The 26638-nt window shown below is 35.1% G+C and overlaps 1 protein-coding gene across 4 annotated transcripts in view; it reads right to left on the bottom strand.

The window, feature by feature from the left end:
• Positions 1–800: 800 nt before the first annotated feature.
• The window catches only part of LOC121232945 (tyrosine-protein kinase Fer-like), a 216201-nt gene continuing 190363 nt past the window's right edge, over positions 801–26638 (bottom strand). For 3 of the 4 annotated variants that reach the window (XM_041121461.1, XM_041121462.1, XM_041121463.1), the window contains 3 exons: positions 9950–10104; positions 6312–6434; positions 801–5367 (listed from right to left, as the gene is read on the bottom strand). In XM_041121461.1, coding sequence (XP_040977395.1) covers positions 5225–5367; positions 6312–6434; positions 9950–10104 — 421 coding nt within the window. In that variant the 3' untranslated portion in view covers positions 801–5224. Of the gene's footprint in view, positions 5368–6311; positions 6435–9949; positions 10105–26638 lie in introns of those variants that run through there. The other variant, XR_005931770.1, reaches the window with a different exon arrangement.

The following is a 26638-nucleotide window of genomic DNA, read 5'->3' on the forward strand; positions in this document are numbered from 1 at the left end:
AGCACAATAGTTTGGGTTTTTTTTCCTACCTGAGTCATAATTTTGGTATCTCAATCTTTATATTAACACTAGGAAGGGATTATGGAAATCAAAGAACTTGCATCAAAGCATGGTGAAAATGGCAGTAATTATGGAGCTTGGTTTTGTTCTAAGTAAAGCATAAAGTGGCTTTAAAGAAACTGGTTTAAAACCAAACTAGCATTTAAAATATAAGTAATATGAATAAGATTTTTTTTTAAAAATATAAAGTAAACAGAGCACTAGGTCATGGGTAAAAGAAACAGTATAAAGCTTGTATATATCTTCAGATTACTGCATTCCTCTTACCTGGAAATGCTTGTAGAAATGGGGAGATTAGCTTCCTAACACAATTTTGGTTTGAGGAAAAAACATACATGGTCTCACACCCTCAAAGCTGCAAGGTTCTAGCCCCAAAGTTCTGAACCTGTTTTGACATGTCCTTTCCCTCGTACCCATTGGGTTACTCTTTCTTTCAGTCCCTTATGAATTACAAAAGGTAGCCACAAGTGATAGCCAAACTGTGAGCAGGGATCACACAGGTATTAATTCCAGAAATTGCCAACAGAATTCACATAATTATTTTTTTCTTTGTGAAATACAAAATGTTTTGGATACAAAAAGCATATCCAAGAGCAGTGTTACTAAAGTTGATCTTCCACTTGACTACAGAAGCAAGTAAATAAATAAATCTTGTAAATATCAAATTAAATTTGAGACAGCTTGATGCAAATATTTTACATTTATTGGAAGGGCGCAGTAAAAAGGGGACTGCAGAAAAGACAAAGGACTATTAAAAAATGGTCTGCAGTTTACAAGAATATTGAAATTCTGTTTTGTAACAGCCTACAAAAATAAAAAGCTAGCTTAAGTTCAAAAGTGTAACTTTAAAGTATATAAAAATTGGCAAATAAATAAAGTTTAAATGCATATCTATTTAAAATTATAAAGGACAGACCACTAACTTTCATTACATAGTTATCATTTTCGGACTTGTTTAAAAGCCAGATGAATTCACAAATGTTTTGGTTTTTTTTACATGTGTACTTTTGGGAAGAAGCACCCATTTCCAGTGTTATGCATTATCGATCTGTTTCACAAATATATTATTTTTTAAACAACAAAGAGTATAAAAGGTTCTTTACCTGATATTAAACTTGATGATGCATACTTTGGCACAAACTTGAAAAAAAATTTAAACACGTTTCAAAACTGTATCTGTACCCCACTCAAGGTTACAAGTGTCAAAACTCTTGTGTGTGTGCTAGTGGGCCAGTGAATCAACCTTCCCACCTTCCTCAACATCCCTCCTCCTTCTCCAGATGCCTAAAACTATATGAAGGAAAATTAACAGTTGAAAAAACCAGCAGTCCTAAAATTAGTTCAAATTTTTATACCTGGAAGGCTTTTGAATATGCATATAACTACACAATTCTTTAATAGAAGGGATGGATAGGTGCTTGGTTTTGGCTTTCAGTCCTCAAGATGTCTTTGTCTGCCTGTCTTTTGTGTCCCATGTGATGAGCCTAAATTCTGAGTTTTTCCTATTACATGTTTTTAGCATTTTAGTTAAAATTAGGTGGGAAGCTCAGTGGAAAAAAAAAGTTGTCAGTTACAGGTAATGATACAATTAACAGTGGAAACAGTTATTTTTCTTCTAGTTGGTAGGTCTATTGAAGAGTCTGAATCTGTGGCATGACCAAGTGGAAGGTGGAGGGAAGGAAAATAATATTGTCACTATCTCTCCTTAAGCACTACAACTTCAGGTGTTGTAAAGAATTGGCTACATTCAGAGATACAAGAAACTTCCAGTCTCCAGGGGATTTATTAGTGCTTTGTAGCAAGCATAAGTATGCTATAAAAAGTTGCCATATAGAGTGCAAGACCTTCTCTATGAAATCCTGGCTGCATCTATGCTACATATCAGAATGGCTGAAAGCACCTGAATTGGTTACTTTAATTCAGCAGTCCCTTTCACTGAAAAACTGGAGAGGAACAAAGGTACAGGTTTACCTTTGTGTAGAATTCAAGTGAAATGTAAATGCTGCTATTGAAGAGATATTTTGTGGAAGCAATACTGCTGTTCAAAATATCAGTAAAGTAATTGTTTCAATTTAAAATTTTATATATTTTAAATGCATTAAGCCATATCAACTTAGTCACCTAATGAAAAATTAGGATCCCTGTAGACTTTTATTGACTTAGCAATGCTTGTTGTTTGAAGTTGCAAGTCTCAGAATTTGGGAGGGATGTATAATTACCTGCATAATTAAACATTATATGATGTAAAGAGGTCATATTTCTAAAAGCAAAATGGATGACAATAATGAAAATTAATACTATTTGGAAAGTTCTGATAAGTAGAAGGCATGTTTAAAGTGAAGCTCAAATGGAATTGAGGAACTGGTATTAATTTTAAAGATAGTGTTTTGGATCTGGTCTGACAGCAAGATCATTCCTTTGGAAAGGGCCATAACTGGCTTAATATTGTTCCATAAGAATAGGAAAAGGATGTTCTGTATTGTAAACTAGGCAGTGGGGAATGTTATTGTTCTGATGTCTTTTATGATGTGGACAATTCATTATGTATTTAGGGTTTGTAACTTGATTAAACCATGATTTGAACTATGTGTTTCACCTTGGATTCACGTTTACTTAAATTTTCATACAAACACAATGCCACAGGTATAAAGGTATAACATCACTATGAAACTTTTGAGTCAAACAAAACCAGGGATATATCAGAACTTTTGTCTCACAAGAGTAACTTTATTGAAGTAAGTGAAAGGGGAGTATCTGTGGTAGATGATAGAGCTGTCAGAGTTAAGAAACGATTGGGAGGTGCAAAGGGCCAGATTCTTCTGGTTTAGCAGTACAGTGCAGCTAGAGCTGTTAGCCTACTGCAGCCCTGTTTAAAGAGCAGAGATATTCTTTAATAATTGCAGCACAGGTTCAGAGAGAACTAGTTTACATATTAGTAATCCAAGGATTTTGTGTTGCGATTGCATTTAATATTTGTGGAATTTTTTATATGTTGAGAAAGACTGAAATGACTGAGCTGACTGTATAAAGACAGTACTGTGAATCTTTTAATTTTTTTTTAGTGGTGTAAATGTTTTGCTCAATAGCCTCAACATGTGCAATCTAGAAGCAATCTCTATCAATCTGATTTTTCTTTTAAAAGCATAATTGCCTTAAACTGAATTAAATTAAATGCAGAAGCATGTGCTGTCTCTCTTAACCCATTCACAAAATTTCAGCTATATGTAGCTGTTCTATAAACTTTTGTAGTTCTAAAACTGGATGAGAGTTCCAAATAGTGGCAATTTAGGAATTATTTTTTTTCTCCAAGCCTTCTTTGCTAGTAGGAGCATGCATCCTATGTTGTCCTATTGGATAACAGTTCATATTTACCTATAAAACACCAAGCCAGTTATTGCAAGTTTTACTTACAAAGCATTCAATTCTGGGAAGGCAGGGGAAGAAAGTATCAAGTTCACCTATTCTAAGTTTTTACTCTGTGACCTCAGTCAACTGCATTTGAGAATTTTATTAATTAATTTTTTTTAAGTACAGCTAACAGTTTTTGTTTTAGAGAAGGCCTTTATAAAGATGATCTGAGACCTATAAATGAGCTACTCTCTTATAGCTATAATCTGAGAGCTGCAAAATAATAATGCAACTAGCTAGCCATCTAATTAGTCCTTCACCTCCAAAAAAACCCCCAACACTCTGAAAATTCTAATTTAAGGCCTACCTAAATGATGTCTAAAAACATGGTGTTCTAAAATGGCTAGTAATATACAACTTCCTGAAAATGAAAGAACTCAGAATTAACACATAAATTCTACACCTGGACATATATTCCAGTTAGAATTTTGTGTAGAAGAGACAAAGGGACATTATAGTCCAAGTTGCAAAGAAAACCAAGAGTCATAGTAACAAACTTTGTGCCTTTCCTCCTCTGACTGTTGAGTCTTTATTCTTTCTGGAGGAATGTTATTTTTTATATAAACTTTTTCCTTCTTGGTGGCGTTTACAGCTCCACTGTCCCCAGTCTTTTGAAATCTGATTGTAATGACTTTAAAAAGTTAAAAGGTTAATGTTTCTACTCTGCCTTGTTCAGCCTGCTAGAGGCTTAAAACATATTTCCTTATGGCATAGAGAAGCAGTGTTTTTATTTGGACACTATGCATGGAATGTACTTTTGTTTAGCTTTTGCAGGCTCCAGCTGCATACTGATAATTACTGCAAATTGAAGGAAAAAGTCAGGATCAAAAGCAAATCTAGTAATTCACATTCTTTTACTCCTCTAAAACCAGTCCTATTTGTTGCCTATAATATGTTGCTATCATTAGCAAATCTACTTCTTGTTGACCTTTTCTACACATGTGCACCTACTGCTTTTACTTATTTTTAGTAAGGCAGATGATTTGCAATATTTGTTAACAACATACATGTAGTCAAGACTTGCTATTGGTCTTTTTGTTTTATTAAATAAATGTAGTTCATTGCAAAGGAGACATATTACTGAATTCTGATGGCTTCATAGGAAAAAAGCAGTAGCTTAAGTAAATCACATCCAAAGTCAGAAGTATTTATAATGTGGTAAGAAATGCACATGTAGTTCAGTTTTCTAGAAAAGAAAATTCTGGATTTCACCTTACATCCAGAATCTGACCTTCATCCTTAAACAAGGTATCATTTAAAAATATCAGTTGCATAAAGAATTTAAAAAATATAAAAGTGTCTCATTCATATACTTATCAAAAACTGTCTTCACTTTTAAGGCCATCATGTGTGACACAGTCACCACATTACAGTGCCATAGTGTTGATATCTAGGATGGGGATAGGAGAGCGAGAACACAGCATAATGTAGAAAACCTCTGAAAAATTTCACTAGCATTTACTTGCTGTAAAATAGATAGAAGCCACAGTCACTTAAATTCATAGTATGTGCTTTTCTATTTACATGTATCCTAAATGACAATATTACTGTGACTGGATATATAGCATTTGGCAGAATATATCTTTAATGAAGGTGTAGACATCATTGGTAGACTTGGATATAAAAAAACCCAGTTAATTTTAAAGTAATTAGAAGAATATTGCAAATAATGTTGTATAAATGCAGTGTTTAAGGGGAAAATATTACTTCACTAGAAAATAAAGTCCTGCAGACTGAGTTTGGTGCTAGTTTATCACTATGTCACTTTCTTTTTGATTGAAGACAGCTCTTTCTGAATCTCACTGAATTTTGGCCGGTTTTCAGGTTTGTAGGCCCAGCACCTCTGCATTATTTTATATATTTCTTCTGGACATTTTTGTGGTGCTGACATTCGGTATCCTGGTACACAAAAAAGGGAGAAACATATAGCATTGAAAAATGATACATATTGACAAATTCAAAAAGAAATTAGTTAAGTTCAATATCATTGCATTAAAAAAATATCGAGGGTAAATTTTATATGACTTGTGATATCTTTCTCAGTGGGTTCATACAGAATTGCAGTACTTACTTAGGTAGTAAGACTTGTTTTTATAAACAATCCCCTGCTCTGAAAAACATCAGATTTTTCTTTGGCTTTTTAAAGACAAACTTCTGTGGTCATCTACAGTGATTATAATTAACAAGCAAACTAGCTTTTTTATCATTTGGTAGTTTTACTAGCTAAGAACCTGTTTATGAATTACGCAGTAGAAATATGTAGAGGAGAAAGAGTCCTGAAATGCCACTAAAGGTGATGAAATCAAAGACCTGAAACCTTGCTCACAGTTATTTGTTACTTTTAAATAAAAGTCTTTTGATTATTTTGTAAAAGAGAAAAAAAATATGTGGCATTCACTGTTCAACTAGCTTGCCAATCTCCACCATAACTTAAAATTTTGTCTGAAATGCTTTAATAGAGAAGATAGAAGGATATAATTTTTTTTCTAGCAGTTTGGGATAATTCCACTTGCATTATCTTAACTAATTCATTCTGGTCAAGCTTCTATTTGCACAGCAATCAATCCCTCCTCTCCATTTCACCTTTTAGTTCTGTAGCCACAAAAGCCAACATGCTATAACTCTGTCTTCCCCTAAGTCACTAGTCATGATCTTCCTTTTTGCAAGAAGCCTATAAATCACACTACTTCTCCCAGAAAGCTAAACAGCAATTAAATAATCTCATATTTATGCTAAAGTTGCTAGATAACCCATATGTTATTTCTTTGCTATTTTTCATACTGTATGTACCTACATCCCTATGGATCTACACAGCATCTCTTTTGTTCCCTACAATTAACTACCTTTCTCCACTTGTTCTCGTGCTTGTTGGTTCATCATTCCAGGGTACGGGCATACTCCTAAACTGAAGGTCTCCCACAAAAGGATTCCAAAGCTCCATACATCACTCTCAGATGTGTATCTCCCTAAGGAAAGGAAAGAAAACCAGTGGCTTAACTTACAGAATAATTCATGTTTTACATAATTGTGATATCATGTTCTCCTGTATTTCAAATTATAAACATAAATTATCTTAAAGTTAATACCTAGGAATAATATAAGTTAACCTAAAGTTCTGTAATTTGACAGAGACTTGTTACACAAAGCACATGGCTGAGAAGATCTTACCATGTTGGTCATTTTCCATGTAAGTTAAGAATTTCTTTCCATTTACTGCCCCAAAATATTTTTTTTTATTTTCTTTTAATATAAAAAGACAGAAAAATGTCAGGGGTTTTTTCCTTGTTTATAATCACTTTCAACTCTGAAGATACTTTTAAAAAATTTACCTTTTCCAGTTCCCTAATATAGCATGGCAATGAGCCCTCCAAGAGGAGCTAAAATCAATATAGTTCTTAATTACAAAGAGGACCTGGGTTTCTTACTCTGAGAAACTACTCTCTGGAAATGAATCTACAGTTGCTTCAACTGTTATTTAATTTGGACTTTGAAGAACTGATGCACCCAATGAGGTTAAAAAAAGTAATCTGGCCTACTACTATCATCAGCTATGCTTCAGACAGATTGCAAAATTAAGATAATTTAAATCCAAACCTCTTTGTGGAATAAAAGCTTTATATTATGGGAGAAGGACAGCTCTTGGGGGTGATATTTCTATTGTCCCTGATGGATTCACATCAAGATGCATGCTATATCAGAAAGTGTAAGCTCCTAGCCCTTTGCAGCAGGGCCTATGAAAATGTTACCTTAAAAATCCATTTATCATATTTCTGTCATCATTTTTCATGACTTTATTTTTTTGTTACATTCTATGAGTGTCTTTATTCTTAAAAACATACACATGCTTGCAAATGTGTGTTTGCTCATCTCTGAGAATTAAACCAAACTAACTCGTCTTATTTCCCCTTCCTTCTGCTGCATTTCCAGAAAGGCCCTATAATCCCATTGCTTGTGTCAAATTTTCAGCTAAACATTTTAAATCTACTTACACTAGAAAAAAGGAAAATACATGTAAATTATAGTGACAGTTGGTGACATGAAAACTGTTCTGATGTCAGAAAGTTCAGTTTACTCTTAAACTAAATATCACTTCCAGCTAACAACTCTATCTACATTAGCTTGTGTGCTTATTAAACAGTAATTATGGACATTCACTTTGCTCTTTGTAGTAAGATTAGTTTTCTTGTCTATGTATCAACTCTCTTCAGAGTTTGGCATCCAGTAATTTAACACTTTTCATTAAAGTCCTTCGGTAGATACAAGTGATTATTTTTTTTTAAAGAAAGTACAACTTCTACACAGTTAATTATCTTTCCCACTATAATATTATCTGGGGAAAAAAAAAGGGCATGCTCTTTCATAAACAAATACAGTAATTTATTAACATTACAAAGAACTGGAAATGTTGTACTTGAAAAACATGCATTAAAAGTGCATTTTAATTTTGAGAGAACTGGAAGCGAAAATACCCTACACCTTGGCCTAAATATGTAATTTATTAGGTGCATTTAAAGCAATTTTTCACTTTCTGGAAGTGATGGAAATCATATAGTCCCAAGTAAAAATAATGGTATGGAATGGCACTGAACAGTACCTACTGAACTAAAGGTTAAATCTTCCATATGCTCCAGTAGCATCAAGATTTCATTCATGACTTCATACACAACTCCCTAACAGTTCCATTTGCCTTAATCCAGTTTCTAGACTTCCCAACCTGAATTTTGACATTTAAAATCTTTTTGTGACTGCTATTAATGTCATATAAAGTGAATCCAGAAGTGTTTAAAAAAAGGCACTTCTTTTATTTATTTTCTTAAGCACTGTATCATTCATGTAATGACCAAATGACCCTATTTCTCATTTTCCTCTAACCATTAAATTTTGCCATTAAGAACTGACATGCTCAATGGTTGTCATCTAGTTTTGAAATATTGCACATTTAGTTCTATTTCACTCTGGTATCCTTAACTACTTTCAGTGTTACCTACACAAATTAATACAATAATTATGACCATATTATTAGAATGGCAAAACACAAACCAATTATTTTACCTTGCACTTTTCAAGGACTCCCTTGAAAATGATCCATAATAAAAAAACCAACACAGAAAGCTTCAACCATATTTTGAAAGGTGAATATTAGACTGCTGAATACTTTAACAAATGTTTGAAACAGGTTATTTTCCAAACACTGCAGAAAATCACTTAAAACTGGCAGGGTATTGATTCATTTTAGGAAACAGCAAATAAGTAAAGATGTTAATCAGCTATATGTTCTTCTCCTGTAAGGTGTGGAAAATAGCAAAGACTCAGAAGTACAAAATGAAGGTGTCATAAAAGCCAGTTTTCTGCTTAATGTAGTAGACTGGACTGGTATGGCTGTGGAGAAGAGGGTTCCATTATATATCAAATAAACAACAAGTACTTTTGAAACAATGAAAATAAAAATTCAAAACACCTTTTATAGTGGAATAAACACCCAAAATAGAAATAGTATTCCACAGCAAACATTAGCAACACTAGCACCTCTTAGAAAAAAAGATAATAGAGGGTCAGTCACTCTAACTACATTTATTATTAGCTTTCCAAGGGGAAGATTTGCATTATTGTGTTATGGCGTTAACTTCTGCAAAAGTGCTAATGAAAGGGATTCTTCTTCTAACAATCATAAGTTAGAAAATTATGATTTCCAATGCATGATTTTAAAGAAAAGCTCTAAAAGGTGGGAGAAGTATTTAGAGATACTTAACAGGAAGATATAAAATGTTTAAATTTTTTTTCTAGGAACTCAAGTAAAGAATTGGTTGAGAGAAGTGCATTCAAAATATGACCTCATTCATTTAATATGCTGCTGCTTCTTCACAGCTCACTCACTTAGAAGAATAATTTTTTTCTAGTTTTACCTACAAGCTAAAAAGCTAAATCCAGCAGTTTCTATTTTTGTTTTGAAACTATTACCCACATAGTATGGACCACTTCACTCAATCAGAAATAATGGATATTTTCCCCCCATAATAGCATAGTAATATATAAAAGTGCATATAAACAAAAGCTGCAGTTTAAAAAAATAAATAAAGCATTTTTTTCTCCAATGCAATGATTTATCTAATCATTTATCTGATAGAGTGCTCTAGAATGTTAAAATCTTCTGCCTTCTTTTAAAAAATGCCATAAATATGCAGAAATTCCCACTCACTGGAACGAGTTAGCAACATAACCACAGCATTATTTTACTGTTGAATAAGTAGCAATTTTGATGTTGCTGCCTTGTTCTTTTTGAAGGGAAAATAGTATTTTTACATAACTTAAATGAGGCTGAAATATTATTTTTAAGGTAACTAAAATACTTTAAACATCTGTTGATCTGAACTGGGAAAAAGGAAAAATTATATATATATGCTCAAATACTGTCCATGATGTTGTCCCCTTGCACCTTATACTGTATATTTTTTATACCAAGAAGATAAAGATATATCCTTACCATAGTTGAGAGCTTCTGGAGCAGTCCACTTGATAGGAATCTGCTTTAAGCCTGATGATGAATAAACTCCATCATCCTCTTGACGAGACATTCCAAAATCACTTATTTTCAAAATGTTGTTTTCATCTACCAAGCAGTTCCTTGCAGCCAGGTCTCTAAGAACAAGAAATAGCCCCCCATCCCCCCCATTTTTTCACACATTTGAAACTACTAAAAGTCATTTAAAATGTGAAGAAAAATCTTTAGTGTATTGGGTCTGGCTGGGATGGAGTCAACTTTCTTCATAGTAGCCCATATGGTACTGTGTTTTGGATTTGCCTAAAACAATATTGATAACACACCAATGTTTTAGCTATTGCTGAACAGTGCTTGCATAGTGTCAAGGCCTTCTCTTTTTCTCACTCTGTCTCTGTCAATGAGTAAGCTGGGGGTGGGCAAGAAGTTGGGAGGGGACATAGCTGGGACAGCTGACCTGAATTGACCAAAGAGATATTCCATGGCATATAATGTCATGCTCTGCAATAAAGCTGGGGGGGAGAGGGGGGATTTTTCCAATGTAGCTGTTGCTCGGAGACTGGCTGGGCATTAGTCTGTTTGTGGGAGGTGGTGACTGACTGCCTTTGTATCACTTTTTCTTTTTTCTTTCACTTATTAAACTGTCTTTATCTCGACCCATGAGTTTTTCTCATTTTTGCTCTTTTGATTCTTTCCCCATCTCGTTGCGGGCGAAGTGAGAAAGTGGCTGGTGGGTGTTTAGCTGCTGGCTGGGGTCAACCCACCACAAGTAGGTTCCTTTATATTTTCTATCATAGCTGAATTTATCAGGAAGAGTGAGTATGTCACAATGTAGACTAGGTTCTAGAAACCAAATAGATACTCATTTCAATGATGAAATAAGCAGACGTAAGGCAAAGAGCTGCTGTTGCTATACTGCCCATTGAGGTCACAGAAACCTGCAGATTAACAAATTTTACTTGATGCAAAATGAGACAGAACTAAAAGAAGCAGCCCGAAACGTGTTCTCAAAATTGTGAAAGACACTGAGAAGCCAGAGAATTGGCTCTATCTTACCTCTATTATCATTACAGTTTCCATCAAAAATCAAAAGCTACTGAGCACTACAGGAAAAGGTATTTTGGTTCAGTGTTGGATGAGAAGCTCAGAAAAAACAACATCCTTCTTTTCCCTCCCTCCATCTCAAACATGCTTTTCAACAAGAAACTGTAAATATATAGGGCTTTGGATAGAAAACCACTGTGAAAAGTCAATATTACAGATAACTTTGCTAGTTAAATATTTGTAGTAACTCATCACACTTCCTAGATGGTCTTTTAAAAAAACTCCACAAATATGTTCGGTTTTTTTTCTCTTCCTTCTTATCTTTCCCCAAAGCAAACATCCAAAATAAGTACAGACATAGTTGCATGGATTTAGGTGCCTCTCTCTCTCTGGGGAATTGTTTTTCTTTTCATACAGCATTACTACTTGCTGAAGTAATTCCATAAAATCAGTATTTAACTTAGAAAAGCAGCAAATATTCCTTATTTTCCATTGTGAAAGCTGTACAAATTGAGCACAAATTACACTGAGTTGCTACAGAACAACCATGACTTTCACTTTATCATACCAAGATTATGGAAGTTCCTAGTGATTATTAAGAACAAAGGAAAAAGCCCCTTCCTCCAACTACCAAAGAGTAAAAATTAATATTTCATTTTCAAATTTCATTTTTAAACACTAATCTGAAGTTTCTATAAACACAAACAGCACAGTGACCACATGTCACTAATACAAGTTGAATATGCTGAAACTACAGCAGATAGCTCCCAATGCTTTTGCTAAAAATCCAACAGCAAGTTAAAGAGGAAGTGGAGGCACTTTCTTCATGCCAAGAATTGTCTGTCAGTGAAGACTTAAACTTCATAAAGTTTTCTTTAAGAACACCCTGTCCTGGTTTCAGCTGGGACAGAGTTAATTTTCTTCCTAGTAGCTGGTACAGTGCTGTATTTTGGATTTAGTATGAGAATAATGTTGATAACACACTGATGTTTTAGTTGTTGCTAAGTAGTGTTTATACCAAGTCAAGGATTTTTCAGTTTCCCATGCTCTGCCAGCAAGCAGGTATACAAGGAGCTGGGAGGGAGCATGGCCAGGACAGCTCACCCGAACTAGCCAAAGGGATATTCCATACCATAGGACGTCATGCTCAGTATATAATCTGGGGGGAGTTGGCCGGGAGGTGCCAATTGCTGCTCGGGGACTGACTGGGCATCGATCAGTGGGTGGTGAGCAATTGCATTGTGCATCACTTGTCTTTCTTGGGGTTTATTTCTCTCTCTTTTTATCTCCCTTTTCATTACTACTATTTATTATTATTATTATTATAATATTTTATTTCAATTATTAAACTGTTGTTATCTTAACCCATGAGTTTTACTTTTTTTCTGATTCTCCTCCCCATCCCACTGGGAGGGGGGAGGAGTGAGCAAGTGGCTGCATGGTGCTTAGTTGCCAGCTGGGGTTAAACCACTACACACCCCTGGAAAGAACCACACAGCAGGTAATACCTAGTATTTCAACTGAATTCCATCAGTGAAAACCACAACCACAACCATGTTATTAAACCAGCAGGACAGACTGCCTCAGTGAAGCAATTAGCCATATTATACCTTCTCCCTGGGTCAGGTACTTAAAACACCCTCGGCTGATAAAAACAAACAATTAGTGAACAGAATCAGTATACCTCCCCTGCATATTTAATTCAACCAAAATAGTCTATTATCTGATCACAAAAGAAGGGGTGGCAGGTCTACAAGTGAAACTTGTTTTTTTGTGGACTACAGACACTTCCTCTCTTCCAGCCACTTCAGATAACTTCCAATGCTGGCTGGCTAACTAAATCAAAACATACCTGTTTCTGAAGTTTCTTGCTACTCATGTGCTGCTACTTTTGCTATATGTGGAGATCATATCAATAGTATGTGTCATATCAATTAGTCTGTGTCTAATAACAGATAGGAAAAATAAATATTAGAGGGTCAGAAGCAGATCCTTTCAAGTGCTCTGTGTTAGCCTTCTCCTTCATACTTTTTTTATTTGTTTATTTTTTCATATTGTTGTAGTTATCACATAATGAATAATAATGGAAAATATTAACTGTAATACTGATCAGTCCTCTCAGTTCCTAATGTCATCCTCATTATCACAGATGAATAGTGCTAGGAAACTAGAGAGTATCTGACTCCTCTACTTGCTATCCATATTGTTCAGTTTTTCCCAACTATAAAATGAGTAGATTTCCCCACCTCAGAGCAGAAGTGACATTCAATTACTCCCTGTAAAGCATTTTGAGATTTTTCAGACAAGGGATTTAAAGATTTTGCAAAAACAACTCAAAAGTATCACAGAATGGCTGAGGTTGGAAGGCACCTCTGGAGGTCATCTGGTCTAACCCCCCTGCTGGGAGACAGTGTCAAAGGCCTTACTCAAGTCCAGGTAAACAATAGCCACTGCTCTGCCCTCTTCTACCAGGCCAGTCACTTCATCATGGAAGTTTATCAGATTGGTCAAGCATGACTTCCCCTTGGTGAAGCCATGCTGACTACTCTTGATGACTTCTAGCACTTCATGTGCCTGGAAATGGTTTCCAGGATTAGCTGCTCCATCACCTTCCCAGGGATGGAGGTGAGGCTGACAGGCCTGTAGTTTCCTGGGTCCTCTTTCTTGCCCTTCTTGAAAATAGGAATGACATTTGCCTTTCTCCAGTCTTTGGGCACTTCTCCCAATCACCATGATTGATCAAAGATTATCAAGAGTGGCCTCGCAATGACATCTTCCAGCTCCCTCAGCACTTGTGAAAAACAAAACAAAAAAGCCCTGAACAACTGTCTTCAGTAACTGAACACAACCCCAAAGACCAGACTTATATCTAAAAACACATTCTTCCACAGAACCTTTATTTTCTCTGCCTGTAAGACTAAAATGTATCCTATATTCCAGGAATAGTCTGCATTGCACTGCTCACTCTCACTGTAATCATAGTGAGAGCTATCATATAGAATGATTTATAGCATCTTGGTGAACACATCCCTGTGAACTAAGGTTACAAAGATAATATTAATCAAAAGGCAAACTTTGGAAGTAATATAGGTCAAAGAAAACAGGAGAAAATAAAAACTGCCAATAAAGCTTAGGCATTTAAATTACTTTAGTGCACTATAATATGGTCTAACTAGAAATTGAAGTTGGTAAACAAATAGTCTATTCATAAATGTCAGATTTCTAGAAAATAACAACTATATTGAAATATAAAATGCATTCAATAGATATTGAAAGAGGTGTTAAGTGTTTTTAAAAATGCTCTAAGTAAGGATAAATACTGAGAGATATATATGTACACACACACAAGCTGTTGAGTATAATAGTGTTCCTAATTCAAAACTGCAAATATATGTACATTATTATCATCCCCACCCTCTAAGAACTTACTTGATAACCATTATGTACCTGATTTTTTTCTAAGAAGTGCTTTGCTAAATATGTGATAGATTGTGGCATGGGTCATGGTAGTAGATGATGGAAAGTTACAGCATCCCATGCAGAATTGCAGAATGGGATGTATTTGGTTCACTAGGACAAAGCAAATTGCTTCATCTACTGAGGACTGTGCAGCTAAATAAGGTAACTACTGCATGCAGTGAACCTCACCCTCAGTCCCACCCTACACACCTTCATGCTATTTCCTTTTCTACTGCTAGTTTTTTCAAGCAAGTGAAAGTTGTCCTGAACTCTATAAACACAGTAACAAAAAACAATCTTAAGGAACTGTTGTACAGAAAACTATATTCCTATTTTCTCTACAGTAGTTATTGCAAATGCCTTCATATACACATATCTGAAACAAAATTAAGATATAAAGTTTACTTATTGTACAGTCATTTCTGATGAACAAGTGTAGTATGAGAATCAGAAGATTATATTCATTTTTATAGTCTGCAAAACAGTCAGCTACTAATGAAAAAATACACAATTACAATAAGGTATACTTTGAGGTAGATAGAAAAATACTGGGCATAATAAATTAGATATATAATTCAATTATTTTTGTAGAAGAGGAGGCAGTAGGACTTTAGGAAGAATACCTTCCCAATATGTTTATGTTTCAGAGACAAACTTTCTATTTTACTTCTTGACCATTATAGAGATCACTTATATCTCAAAGGACATAAACTGTCCCTTTAGAAGTACAAAAGTAAAGCACGAGCTCTATATAATATTATCACTGCTTTTTTTTGTTGTAATCTCCTAATACTTGGTGTCTGATATGAAGACTGTAGTTCTACAAGTTGAAAAACTGTGTTAATTATGAATCTCAATTTTCATTAAAAAAGAAACAGTTTAAGCTAGATGACTGTGAAAAAAAAATTACTTCGGAGTTAAGAAGAGAGAAATAAAACAAAACCCAGGCTTCCTATTTTCTGAATGTTTTGCATTTTTAAGTGATGCAGTATTTTTTTATAAATAACGAGATTGGTAACTCTATGTAGAAGATAGTGGAGCTGATCCAGCCTCCTGCTGTGATGAGTGACAGGGTCACTCCTGCTTCTTGGAGCTTTCTCACCTTCCTGTTCTGGGTGCATTTTTATTAGGAAGAAACCCACATTGCTATCACACATTATATGGCACCTGTTACCTACAGACGTAATAATGGAGGAAAATTAAACAACTGTAAACTTACTGCTTGCAGCCCAGAGAAGGCTCCAGTGAGTATACAGATCTATTGACACACTGTAAAACTTTTACCTTCTTTGAGTTTTACTCAGGTAAGTTACCATGTATTCTCCATTTTCCTAGTGAAACAAGATTTCTGTACCAGCTATTTTAAAAGAGGCAAAGATGGGCGTGGTTGACAATGAGCAGTTCCTGAAGAGAAGCAAATATCATCATAGCAGACTGAGAACCTGGAAATGGAGCAATAAAACAATATATGATCTATTTCTCCCACCATTTCCTTATTTCTGTGGTTACCTTCACAATGTCTGCATGTGGGACAGAAATGTTCCTATCAGCAGCATCTACAGGTTTTTCATCTGCATTGTTTTTCAACTTTTAAAGAACTTAATAGTTATTGTTTGTATTTTTCTGAACAATTATTTTGATGAAAACTGCATCATAGTCATTTTAGTCTTTGCATTGATATCCTTGTTGATTTCTGTAACACATTTTTCCCATGCACATCTGATGGCATATAATGTATTGAGCAAAATGTGAGACTTAGGAATGCCTAATGCCACGCACAGGAATAATACCACTGCTGGATCGCCTCTTGGATTTCAATATTTCCTGTGCTAGATGATCTATAGATAAACTTTATTAAAATGAAATGCAGTCATTCCTATGCTCTTGAACTGCCTGAAACACTGCACAACATAACAGGAACAAATATGTATAAATTTGATAACCATAACATTTTTAATATTCATTAAAAATCTATTTGATATACAACTGAATTATAAGGAAAATTAAGTGTCCAAAACCTGATTATCCAAGATGGACTCTGACCAGAATATAATAATTCCAGAAGTCCCTGGTTTTTTTAAAATGTTACCCTTCTAGCCTTGTTTGCAATTTATAATCACATTACTGGTGAATAGATTTGCCTGCTCCCCTGGACCTCTGTTTCTCTGAAAAACATTAAGCTAGAGTATATGGAATATTTAGGGAAAAGAAGGGTGAACAGCAGCTGTGACAGCTGTAATGTAAAATGCATGGAATAGTCATTGCAATACAGACACAACTTCCACAGGACTGAAGTTCTGTAAGTGTCATTTGGAAATGCAAGTCAGTTGTAAGTCTGCTTAGCCTTAGTAGTTGGATTTAAAGATGAAAGCAAATCCCAGGGTAGAAACTGGTCTCTAACTCACTACAAAGAAGAAAGTGTGAAAGAGGTGAGGCTGGAACATTATGAAACTTCTAATGAAGTTGGAGTTGTGAGCTAAATCTTCCTATATAAATATAAGAAAGGAAAAAAGTATTTTCCATACAGTTAAAAACAGTCAATGCCTGCTTCTTAACTACTTACTGTAAATATGATCCATGATGTGAAATCCTGGCTCTACTAAAGTTAAATAACTTAATGGAATCAGAGATTCAACCATTTTTTTTAAACTCAATTTGTTCAAGTATTTGACTATACTTTTTCCAGCTTTGTTTAGTTTTTCTAAAGAACACATAATTTCTTGAGAGGAAAACTAAATTCCCTTTTTAAAGTAAAGAAAAAAAATACCATAGTTAGTATTTTTAAGCAGCAACCATGGCAACTAATATCATAAAAAGAGAAAGACATTCTCCAAATCTAAATGCTAATTTTATATAACCTGGCTGAAGTTTACTTTAGACACACACACACAGACATAACACACACACAAAATTCACAATCTTGAGGGATGTGGGCCAGGTGAAGAGTAGAGTCAGGACCCTGAATTTTAGGAGAGCAAACTTTCAGTTGTTTGAGGAACTAGTGGATGTGACCTCCTGGGAAACTACCTTCAGGGATAAAGGAGCAGAACAGAGCTGGCAGCTCTTTAAGGATATTTTTCTTAAAGCACAAGAGCTCTCGATTCCCATGTGTAAGAAATTGGGCAAGGAAGGCAGGAGACCGGCATGACTGAGTAAGGACTTCCTGGTCAAAGTATAAGAAGGAAATGCACAGGCAGTGGAACCAGGGACATGTATCCTGGGAAGAATATAAGGATGCTGCCTAGATGCATAGGGATGGGATTAGGAAATCTAAGGCACAGCCAGAGCTGAATTTGGAGAGGGATGTGACGAATAATAATAAGGGCTTCTACAGGTACATTGAAGAAAGGCTATATGAAGAAAGGCTGAGAGATTTGGGGTTGTTCAGCCTGGAGAAGAGAAGGCTCTGGGGAGACCTTACTGCAGCCTTTCAAAATATAAAGGGGGCTTATAAGAAAGAAAGAGAGAGACTTTTTACAAGGGCCTGTAGTGACAGCACAAAGGGCAAGGGTTTTAAACTGAAAGATGATATTTAGATTGGACACAAGGAAGACATTTTTTATGATGAGGATAGTGAAATACTGGAACAGGTTGCCCAGAGAATTTGTGGATGCCCCATCCCTGGAAGCGTTCAAGGTCAGGTTGGATGGGCCTTTGAGCAACCTGATCTAGTGAAAGATGTCCCTGCCCATGGTAGGGGGGTAGACTAGATGATCTTTGAAGGTCCTTTCCAACCCAAACCATTCTATGATTCTATGATATACATATATGCTACAAGTGATAGAATTTCAGGTTCCATTTTCAAACTTTTTAAATTAGATTTCCCAATAATCAGACTATTTTTCCTTTCTTACTTTTTGTCACAATGCAGTTTGCTACATTTATTGGATTATTTAAATCAAGTACTTTTTCTTCTTTGTAATTTTATCATTTAGCTTTCTCTGAATGTGAATTTTGCCTATATTTTTGCTTTTTTCTGAATTACCAGTTTATTTACCACTTTTTAATATCAGTGTCCAGAGCTGCATGTAGTGTTCTGTTCAGTGTGACTCACTGCTGCCTTACAGACTATCTATTTCTAGTGCGTGGATACCTACTGTAATTCTTTATGCTAACTCTGAAAAAGGGGATATGAATGATACGCTATGCTAGATATGAAATAAATTTCTCATGAATATGCATATCAGAATATAAAAGAAGTATACAATTCATCAGTGAAATGAAAGTGGTGTATATAGCTCAGAATGTTAGGGGAAATAAGCGAACAATAGTGTCAAGTTTTTTGTTTGTTTGTTTTTTAATATTAAATCAGTAGCTGCAACTAGTAAATTAGCTGAAGTGGATCTGAATTGTGTCCAACGGATATGTTTGCATTATCAAATAATTCAGTGCAAGAGAAGCAGATAAACAGACTGAAGTAACTGGTGCTGAGGTTCCTCAGATTTCCATTATATGAAGTCAGAGAGGTTTACTTAGGATTAAACGTAGTCTGGTCTTCTGTGCCAAACATGGTCCCAAACTGTGTGCAGCAAAGCTATCATACAAATTTTGGCTTCCTAAACTGCAGGCTTCTCTAGGGAGCACCATTTTGTCCAGCATATCAGTGCCGCATCAGAGCCCTTGCCATCATTGCTCACAAAAGACTCCATATTGTTTCTGTTCCTTCTCATAGCATTTTGAGTTACATCATTATGCCTGATGACTGCCCTACCTTCCAGCTCAAAGTTTGGACAACATCTACTGCAAAGCATCAAAACACCAGTAGGAGTGAATCGTGTGAGTTTAAAGAATAGATTAAAACTATCATAGAATAAAACTATCAAAGAAAAATGCTGGCTCACTGTCAAATATAAAAGATTACCAGGCACTATAGCAGTTACTTATAGTAAGACTCCAAAAGGAAGCTGAAGCACTTCAATATAATGGCTACTTCCTGGTTAAAAAAAAGCTGGAATTGTATGTTTAAGGATGAAAATATGTCTTTATATTTTACATTGGAAAATCTTCCATAACTTTTACAATTTTCTGAGGGCTCCCTCTGCTTGACTCTTTCTGAAGCTTACAATGATCTCCTGTAGTACGAAAGACAGTTATTTACTTACAAACATATAAACAGCTAATTTCAATTACAATTCAATCCATCTGTTTTATAGAAGAAAAACAATATACACTGAGAAGTTAAACACTTGTAAATTAAAACACATTAATAAATAACTAAGATAAGTATATCTGTAACCACAGTAATATTATTTCACACTTTAATTCAACTAAAATAAGACAATAGCAGGCATGGGAGGTCCTGTCATCTCAATTTTGTCATTTGTTTTCATGAGACTCAGAATTTCTGTTCAGGCACATCATAATTCCTGATCATTTCAAGCTAGAAAGATATTAAACCCTTATCTATTACTAGTTTTTCATGTAAGCAGATACTTCAGCTCCCATAAGGATACTGAAAGTACAAAAGGGAGCAGAGGTACTCCCAGTAAAATAAAATGAGGAGGGAGTAAGGGTTCATGATTCCATCTATGCCCTTACAAGCAGGATAAGCACACTAGTCCAGCTAATCATGTGCAGGAGAAGACAGTCTGCACAAGCAATAATGGGAAGGGCGGGCAGCTTCTTGGCAGTGAATGAGGAGTCAGGAAGGTCTATGATACCAAATAGGCAGGACAGTCAATCATTAGTAAATGGGAATGGAGATGTTTGTAACCAACTAACTATGAAGAAGTGATATTCATAGCAGGTAAGTTTAAAAACTCCTCTTTTGAATGTTTATAAGCTTACTCATCATACTGATCTCCAAAATCCTGCCCAGAAATTACTCCAAAAGCAGGAAGCCTTTCTAATCAAGTAATGTTACTTATTCTGCCATCTTAATTCCTATGTAAAGTTTTTCAAAGCTGGGACTTGGCCCTTGTTTCACTGATTTATTTTTATTTCCCAGAATCCATGAGATTTGATGAAGTATCTGATATCCAGCTTTGCCAGGTTTCTGATCTTTTTCTGGCAGACTTGAGTGACTCAGCTTGAATCTGTGAACAACAAAATACCATAACATTGTGTATTGGGTCTGGCTGAGATGGAGTTAATAGTCCCCATAGCAGCCCTCATAGCGCTGTGCTCTGCATTAGTAGCTAGAGAGGTGTTGATAACACACCAGTGTTTTGGCTACTGCTGAGCAGCGCTGGCACAGCATCAAGGCTGTCTCCCCAACATTTTTGCCCCCCCACCTCAATGGCAGGCTGGGGCAGGGCAAGATCTTGGGAGGGGACATAACCAGGACAGCTGACCTAAACTAACCAAACAGATATTCCATACCATATGACGTCAGCTCAGATATAAAAGCTAAGTAAAGGGAGGTGGAAGGGGAGGCATTTTTGTCTTCCGGAGCAACCACCACGCGTACTGAAGCCCTGCTTCCCAGGAAGTGGCCAGACATCGCCTGCTGATGGGAAGTAGAGAATAACATCATTTGTTTTTCTTTGCTTTCGCGCGCGACCTTTGCTTTCACTTTATTAAACTGTCCTTATCTTGACCCACGAGCCTTTTGTTATATTTTCTCCTCCCTGTCCAGCTAAGAAGGGGGAGTGATAGAGCGGCTTTGGTGGGCACCTGGCACCCAGCCAGGGTCAACCCACCACACATTGATTCAATAATTCTTACAGCTCCATGTTCCTTGATCTCTCTCAATCTTCCAAATCAGTTACCATGCCGATAAGACTTTCTTCACTGACTGCAGCTTTGCATAAGGGATTTTGAAATATCCTTTGACAAAGAGTAAGTCCCTCTTTCAGTCAATACTCACAGTGCTATAAAAATGTTTCATAAAAGTATGTCCTCACACTATAATTCTGCCAAAAATGATAGAAAGAGGCTGAAAACTACAGAACAATGACAAAAAGTGAAAGAAAATAACATGCACTTAGCTTACTGTATGTTTTATTTTATTAATTCTAAGTAACTGTGGTTCCTTTAAGACGTATGATCCAACTGGATTCATTTTCTGATAGATGCATTTGCTCACATTTGTTCAAAGTCTTTTTTTACCAATATCTATTGGAACTGAATCTAAGAGCTGAAGATAAATACCTCACCTAAGCTTCTCTCAGCTTTATGAGAAAAATATCTTGATGCTCTAAGGAAGATCAACAATAGGTTGGAAAACAGTAATTAGTTATTTATTTGATATGTAGAACTATATGCCATCTATGGTCATGCAGAAGTAATATACCCTCTAAAACATAATGCTTTTCAAGTTGGATAAAATTAAAAATAAATTTTTTTTATGGAGGCAAACTAAAACCCATTTTATGTGCTTTCCCCATCTTCCTATTTTTCACTATGTACACAGCCACACACCTACACTGAATATAATATTTCATTGATAAAACTATAGCAATGTAAGGCCCTGAAGCACTTTTGAAAAACCTCTCAAGACACAGGGAACAACTACACTAGAGTTAGGTATATAATCATTGGTATTATTGGGGGGGGACCAAACAAACAAATAAAAACAGAACAGTGGACAAATATTTAGCAAATTCACAAAACAGCTATAACCTTGTATGCATATATGTGTGTGTACAAGCAAGTAGAAAAGGGAAATATGTTTATTTTCCTCATAAAAGCAATATAGGAATTTATTATTCATCATCACTGACATACAGCCTAAGAATTTTCAATTAAAATTAGTTTCCTGTCTGAGATACCTGCAATACACTCCTCTTTGGACTGTCAAGGATCAGTATCAGGAAGCCAATAAAATATTGAACCAGTACATTATACCTCAGTGCAGCATATATTTCCTTTTCTAGAAACAATAACTAGAATTTTCCATTATAAGGTAAAAACAGGAAAAGTTCTATATTGGAAAGAAAAGTAACAGTGTACATTAAAGAGTATTTTGGCTTTGCTTAGCAAATATTGATGCATATACTTACTTTTTAGTCAATGATCTATGCTCAGAGCAGAATTCCATATCTCATTTCTGAGATGACCTTCTTGGCTGCCCTTCTTCCCCCCTCCCTAATCCATCTACTTCTGTTTTTTTCTTATCCTATGATCTAATTGGTTGTTTATCATCTGCACTAATGCCTCCTTTACTCACTGTAAAAATGAAATCCTGCAATCAATCTTTCTTTTTGCTACAAACTATTAAAAAAAAAGCTTAAAAAAATCTGTAAAACTACCACCACTACCAATCAGCTGGAACCATGCATTCTTACATCTCCTGGCTATGAAATGTTGGTATTTGATGGTATATACAAGAGGGCCTCTCAACTTTCTGAACAGAATTAATATGAAACTTTGAACTCCAAAATACAGTAAATAGGTAAAAATAAGTAATACTACTGTAACTTCATGGCAACTTGTTAAATAACATATCTGAAGTATAGCAAAAGCAATTATTACCATCTACGGATCTACTTCTTTTCCAGTTGAATTCAATGACAATTTTTTCTGTTGATTTCAGCATGGCAAGTTATATTTAATGCACTTATGTACACACAACACTGGTTTTGCAATGTCTCCTGCAATTAGACTTTGCTCTGTGGAATCCGTTCATTTTTCACTACAATTTAATAGTAAAATTCTTACTACAAAGATGGCAAGCAAACCACTATTTTTTTAAAATACAACCAGATAGTCAGTGTTAAAAGCAAATGAATTCACTTCTAATTCATGGAATGAAAGTTCATCTGGTGTTGTGAAACGTTTTTAGCTAATGGTCACAAGAGCATTCCAGACACCTTTAGAAGGCCTTGAACAGAATAAACAGAAGACAAAAATAAGAAAGATACCAATTAGAAAAACACAGGTGCGCATTCCACGATAAAGAGAACTTGGCACAAACAACCTCAACTCGGCAGTTTATCTTGACCAATTAGACTGAAACAAGTCTCGTATGTTTTAGTTAGTCTAGCCAATTATGTCTTATGTTTATGCGCGTGTACAGTGTTGATATAACCAATCATTAAGTGTAACTGGACACGCGGACAGTGTGTGAATAATGTGTGTAACCAATAGTAAAATAGCTAAACGCATGTACAGATGTAACCAATGTATAAAATGGTGTCTGATGCTCTAGTAAAGTGGGCTTCACCTGATCACATTGGTCTGTGTGTGTTGTCCTGTGCCTCTGCAATCTGGCTTTAAAAAGTCTGAGCTTTTCATTTAGTATTCAATTTCAGTGGGAGGTTAGGACCCTTGGTTGAATAATGATTTCCATTTTTAATGATATGTCTTGGAAGTTTCAGATTTACACCTTACCATTTCCTTCCAATTATTATTATTAAAGCTACGATGTTCTCCAAACTTCACTTTTAAAACTTTTCAAAAAGCATTGTTTAAGAAATAGGAGTGGAGTAGATAACAAAGTGGATAATGGAGCTATTCCTGAAAGAGCATGTAAATGTTTAAATTGTTCAATATTAGGGTACATTTTTCTCTCTGGAAGACATTAGGGAATTTGAAAGTAATTTGCAAATTATGTCTTTTCCTACTCAAAGAATCCAGTTTGCACAAAATAACAAAATCTGGAAGAACACATCTAATGGCATACTGGAACTTCATGTTCTATCTCTTAAAAATTCAATGGCAAGCACAGGGAAATTAAAATTCCTGTTGAGAACAATGAAAGCTAAGAGTACGTAGAACAGCTAAAAATGAATTCTGTGTAATTAAAATGAAGATATGAGATAGAAATGTCTAAATGTTCTAGATGATAGTGGCATACTTGGTGTGTTACATACATGTCAAAAGTATAACATTTTCTTTTCTGTAGTTGCTCTTGGATAAAGTATATAGGTATATCCTATGACAATAATTCCAGAACACATGCTTTTATTGATTTTGTATAACACAAGACAAATTCACATTCTATGAACTTAAGGCTTGTTATTTAAACAGTAGATGTTACTAAACTTTTGACATTCACCATGCAAAGTAATTATATTTCCTTGACTATTCTCCATTGTAATAGGACCATGAGAGTACAGAGAATATTATTTATACCATGTAGGAAAGCTGTAGGATTTTATTAATCACCACAATAACTTTCTCAAACATTAGTTGTATATTATTTTAATCTTAGTTTCAATATCCTATACTCTTATTTCTTATATTTCATTTCTTAAGTAGTACAGCCTCTTGCTCTCATGCAGTGAGTAATTTATTATTCTAAAAGGTGTTATTCAATTGAAATTACCTGAATAGTACTTATAAATTCCTAATATTTATAAACAAGAAAGTGGTATTGCAGTTAACAAAAACAACTCTAACATAATTCCATTACAAGCACTCACAATGCTACAGCTTGTTAAAAAGACTGAGGGAAACTAAGAAAACTCACATTTCTTTCAATCCTATTTACCTTATTTCTAGCAAAGCTTACTCTTTTTTTAGAGGGAATCTTCTGTATCAGGGATATCTCATGAGAAAAAGATATACTGACTCAACTCCACAAAGGCAAAAAAAATATTTTTCATAATATGCATATTTTATAACAAGAAAAAATCTAAATCTCATCTGAAATTTCTTATGAATTGTGTTGGCAACCCAAGAATTTCTTATCTCTTATGATAACTCTTATGCTTTCTTTAACAGCTTTTGACATTTAACTTTACTTCCCATTCTATTAAGTCTATAAAACACAAAGTTTTTTAATGCAAGGATTTTATTGTATTTGTTCTTAAATGCAACAAGAACAGCCATCTCACTATAATTAAATAAATACTGTTCTAGAAGAACAGATCACATAACTATATGCATTGTATACAATATTCTACTACAGTATCATACAGTATTCTAAACACATATTTTGAGTCGCCCTTTTGGACCTTGTCCTGAACCTTGGGAACCTAACATGAGTTCCACATGGCAGAAAGACCTGACCATTATCTGAGATTACGAGGAACGTATTCATTGTTACTCACGCAAATATATAAAACCAGAAATACCATCTTACTAGTAAAACAGTTGTGTTTTACCTATGCTGTAACAAGAACAAATATTATACTTCCTGATACAGAGCTTTGCAAATTTAATTTTCTCATTCATTTCTTATCCAATTATGCAGTGAAACCTGGAAGGGTAGTGACAATGGAAAGGAAAGGTAAGAAATGTCAGAAGGAGAAGCTCTGAACCATCAAAAAGCAACAGAACATAATAAGGAGGCTTTAGGTTTATTTTTTGTAAAATTTTCTCCTAAAAATGGTGGGTTTTCTTCTAAAATTTCATATTATTTCTAACATTATACCTGGCATTCTGTTACCAACCAGGTAGTATAAGAAGTTGCATCTTCAAATAAGTTATTTTTTTATAGCATATGACTTGCAAATTGTGAAAACGAATTATTTTAGTTCTGATACCCCACTTATCAAAACTGTTGAAATCCACTATAAGTCAGCCAAAGCCTTGTCATAGGCCTACTTAGGCTAACACATCTCTATGCCTTAGCATGGGCCAACACAGACTTCCTCATCACTCACTACTATCCAGCATAAACACCTCGTACTTTGTTCATAGTTGCACCTATGGGGAATCTTTTTGCTATTATGAAGGATTTTAAAGTATTATCAGCTTACTGAAATGAAACTTCTGCTGCAAAAAGCTTTGATATGAAACCAAGATAGGTTAACGTGAAACTACAATGACTTTACTGTCTTGCCAAATCTCTGTATTTTGATTGGGCCTATCATGCCATCGGAGGCCATCTCGGGCTTAGTGACCATGAAATGATAGAATTCTCGATTCTTGGTGAGGTAAGGAAGGGGGTCAGCAAAACCACCACTATGAACTTCCAGAGAGCAAACTTTGGCCTGTTCAGGACACTGGTTGAAAGAGTCCCTTGGGAGACAGTCCTGAAGGGCAAAGGGGTCTAGGAAGGCTGGATAGTCTTCAAGAAGGAAGTCTTAAAGGCTCAAGAGCAGGCTATTCCCATGCACCTGTAAAGGGAACTAGGCCTTAAGCCTCATTGTTTCTAAGACTATTCGTATCAGACACATAACTAATGATTAGAGATTGCTTTAGATGTGATTAATAGAATGCAGGTGCTTATAAAACAATATGCATAAGCTGCTTATTTGTCCTATGTGTAGCCCTCACCATGGCTGGCTAAAAACCCAGTCAAGCTGAATCAACAGAAGAAGGATCATACATCTTAGACCT

This window comes from Aquila chrysaetos, assembly GCF_900496995.4.
Source record: "Aquila chrysaetos chrysaetos chromosome W unlocalized genomic scaffold, bAquChr1.4 W_unloc_2, whole genome shotgun sequence".
NCBI classification, from domain to species: Eukaryota; Metazoa; Chordata; class Aves; order Accipitriformes; family Accipitridae; genus Aquila; species Aquila chrysaetos.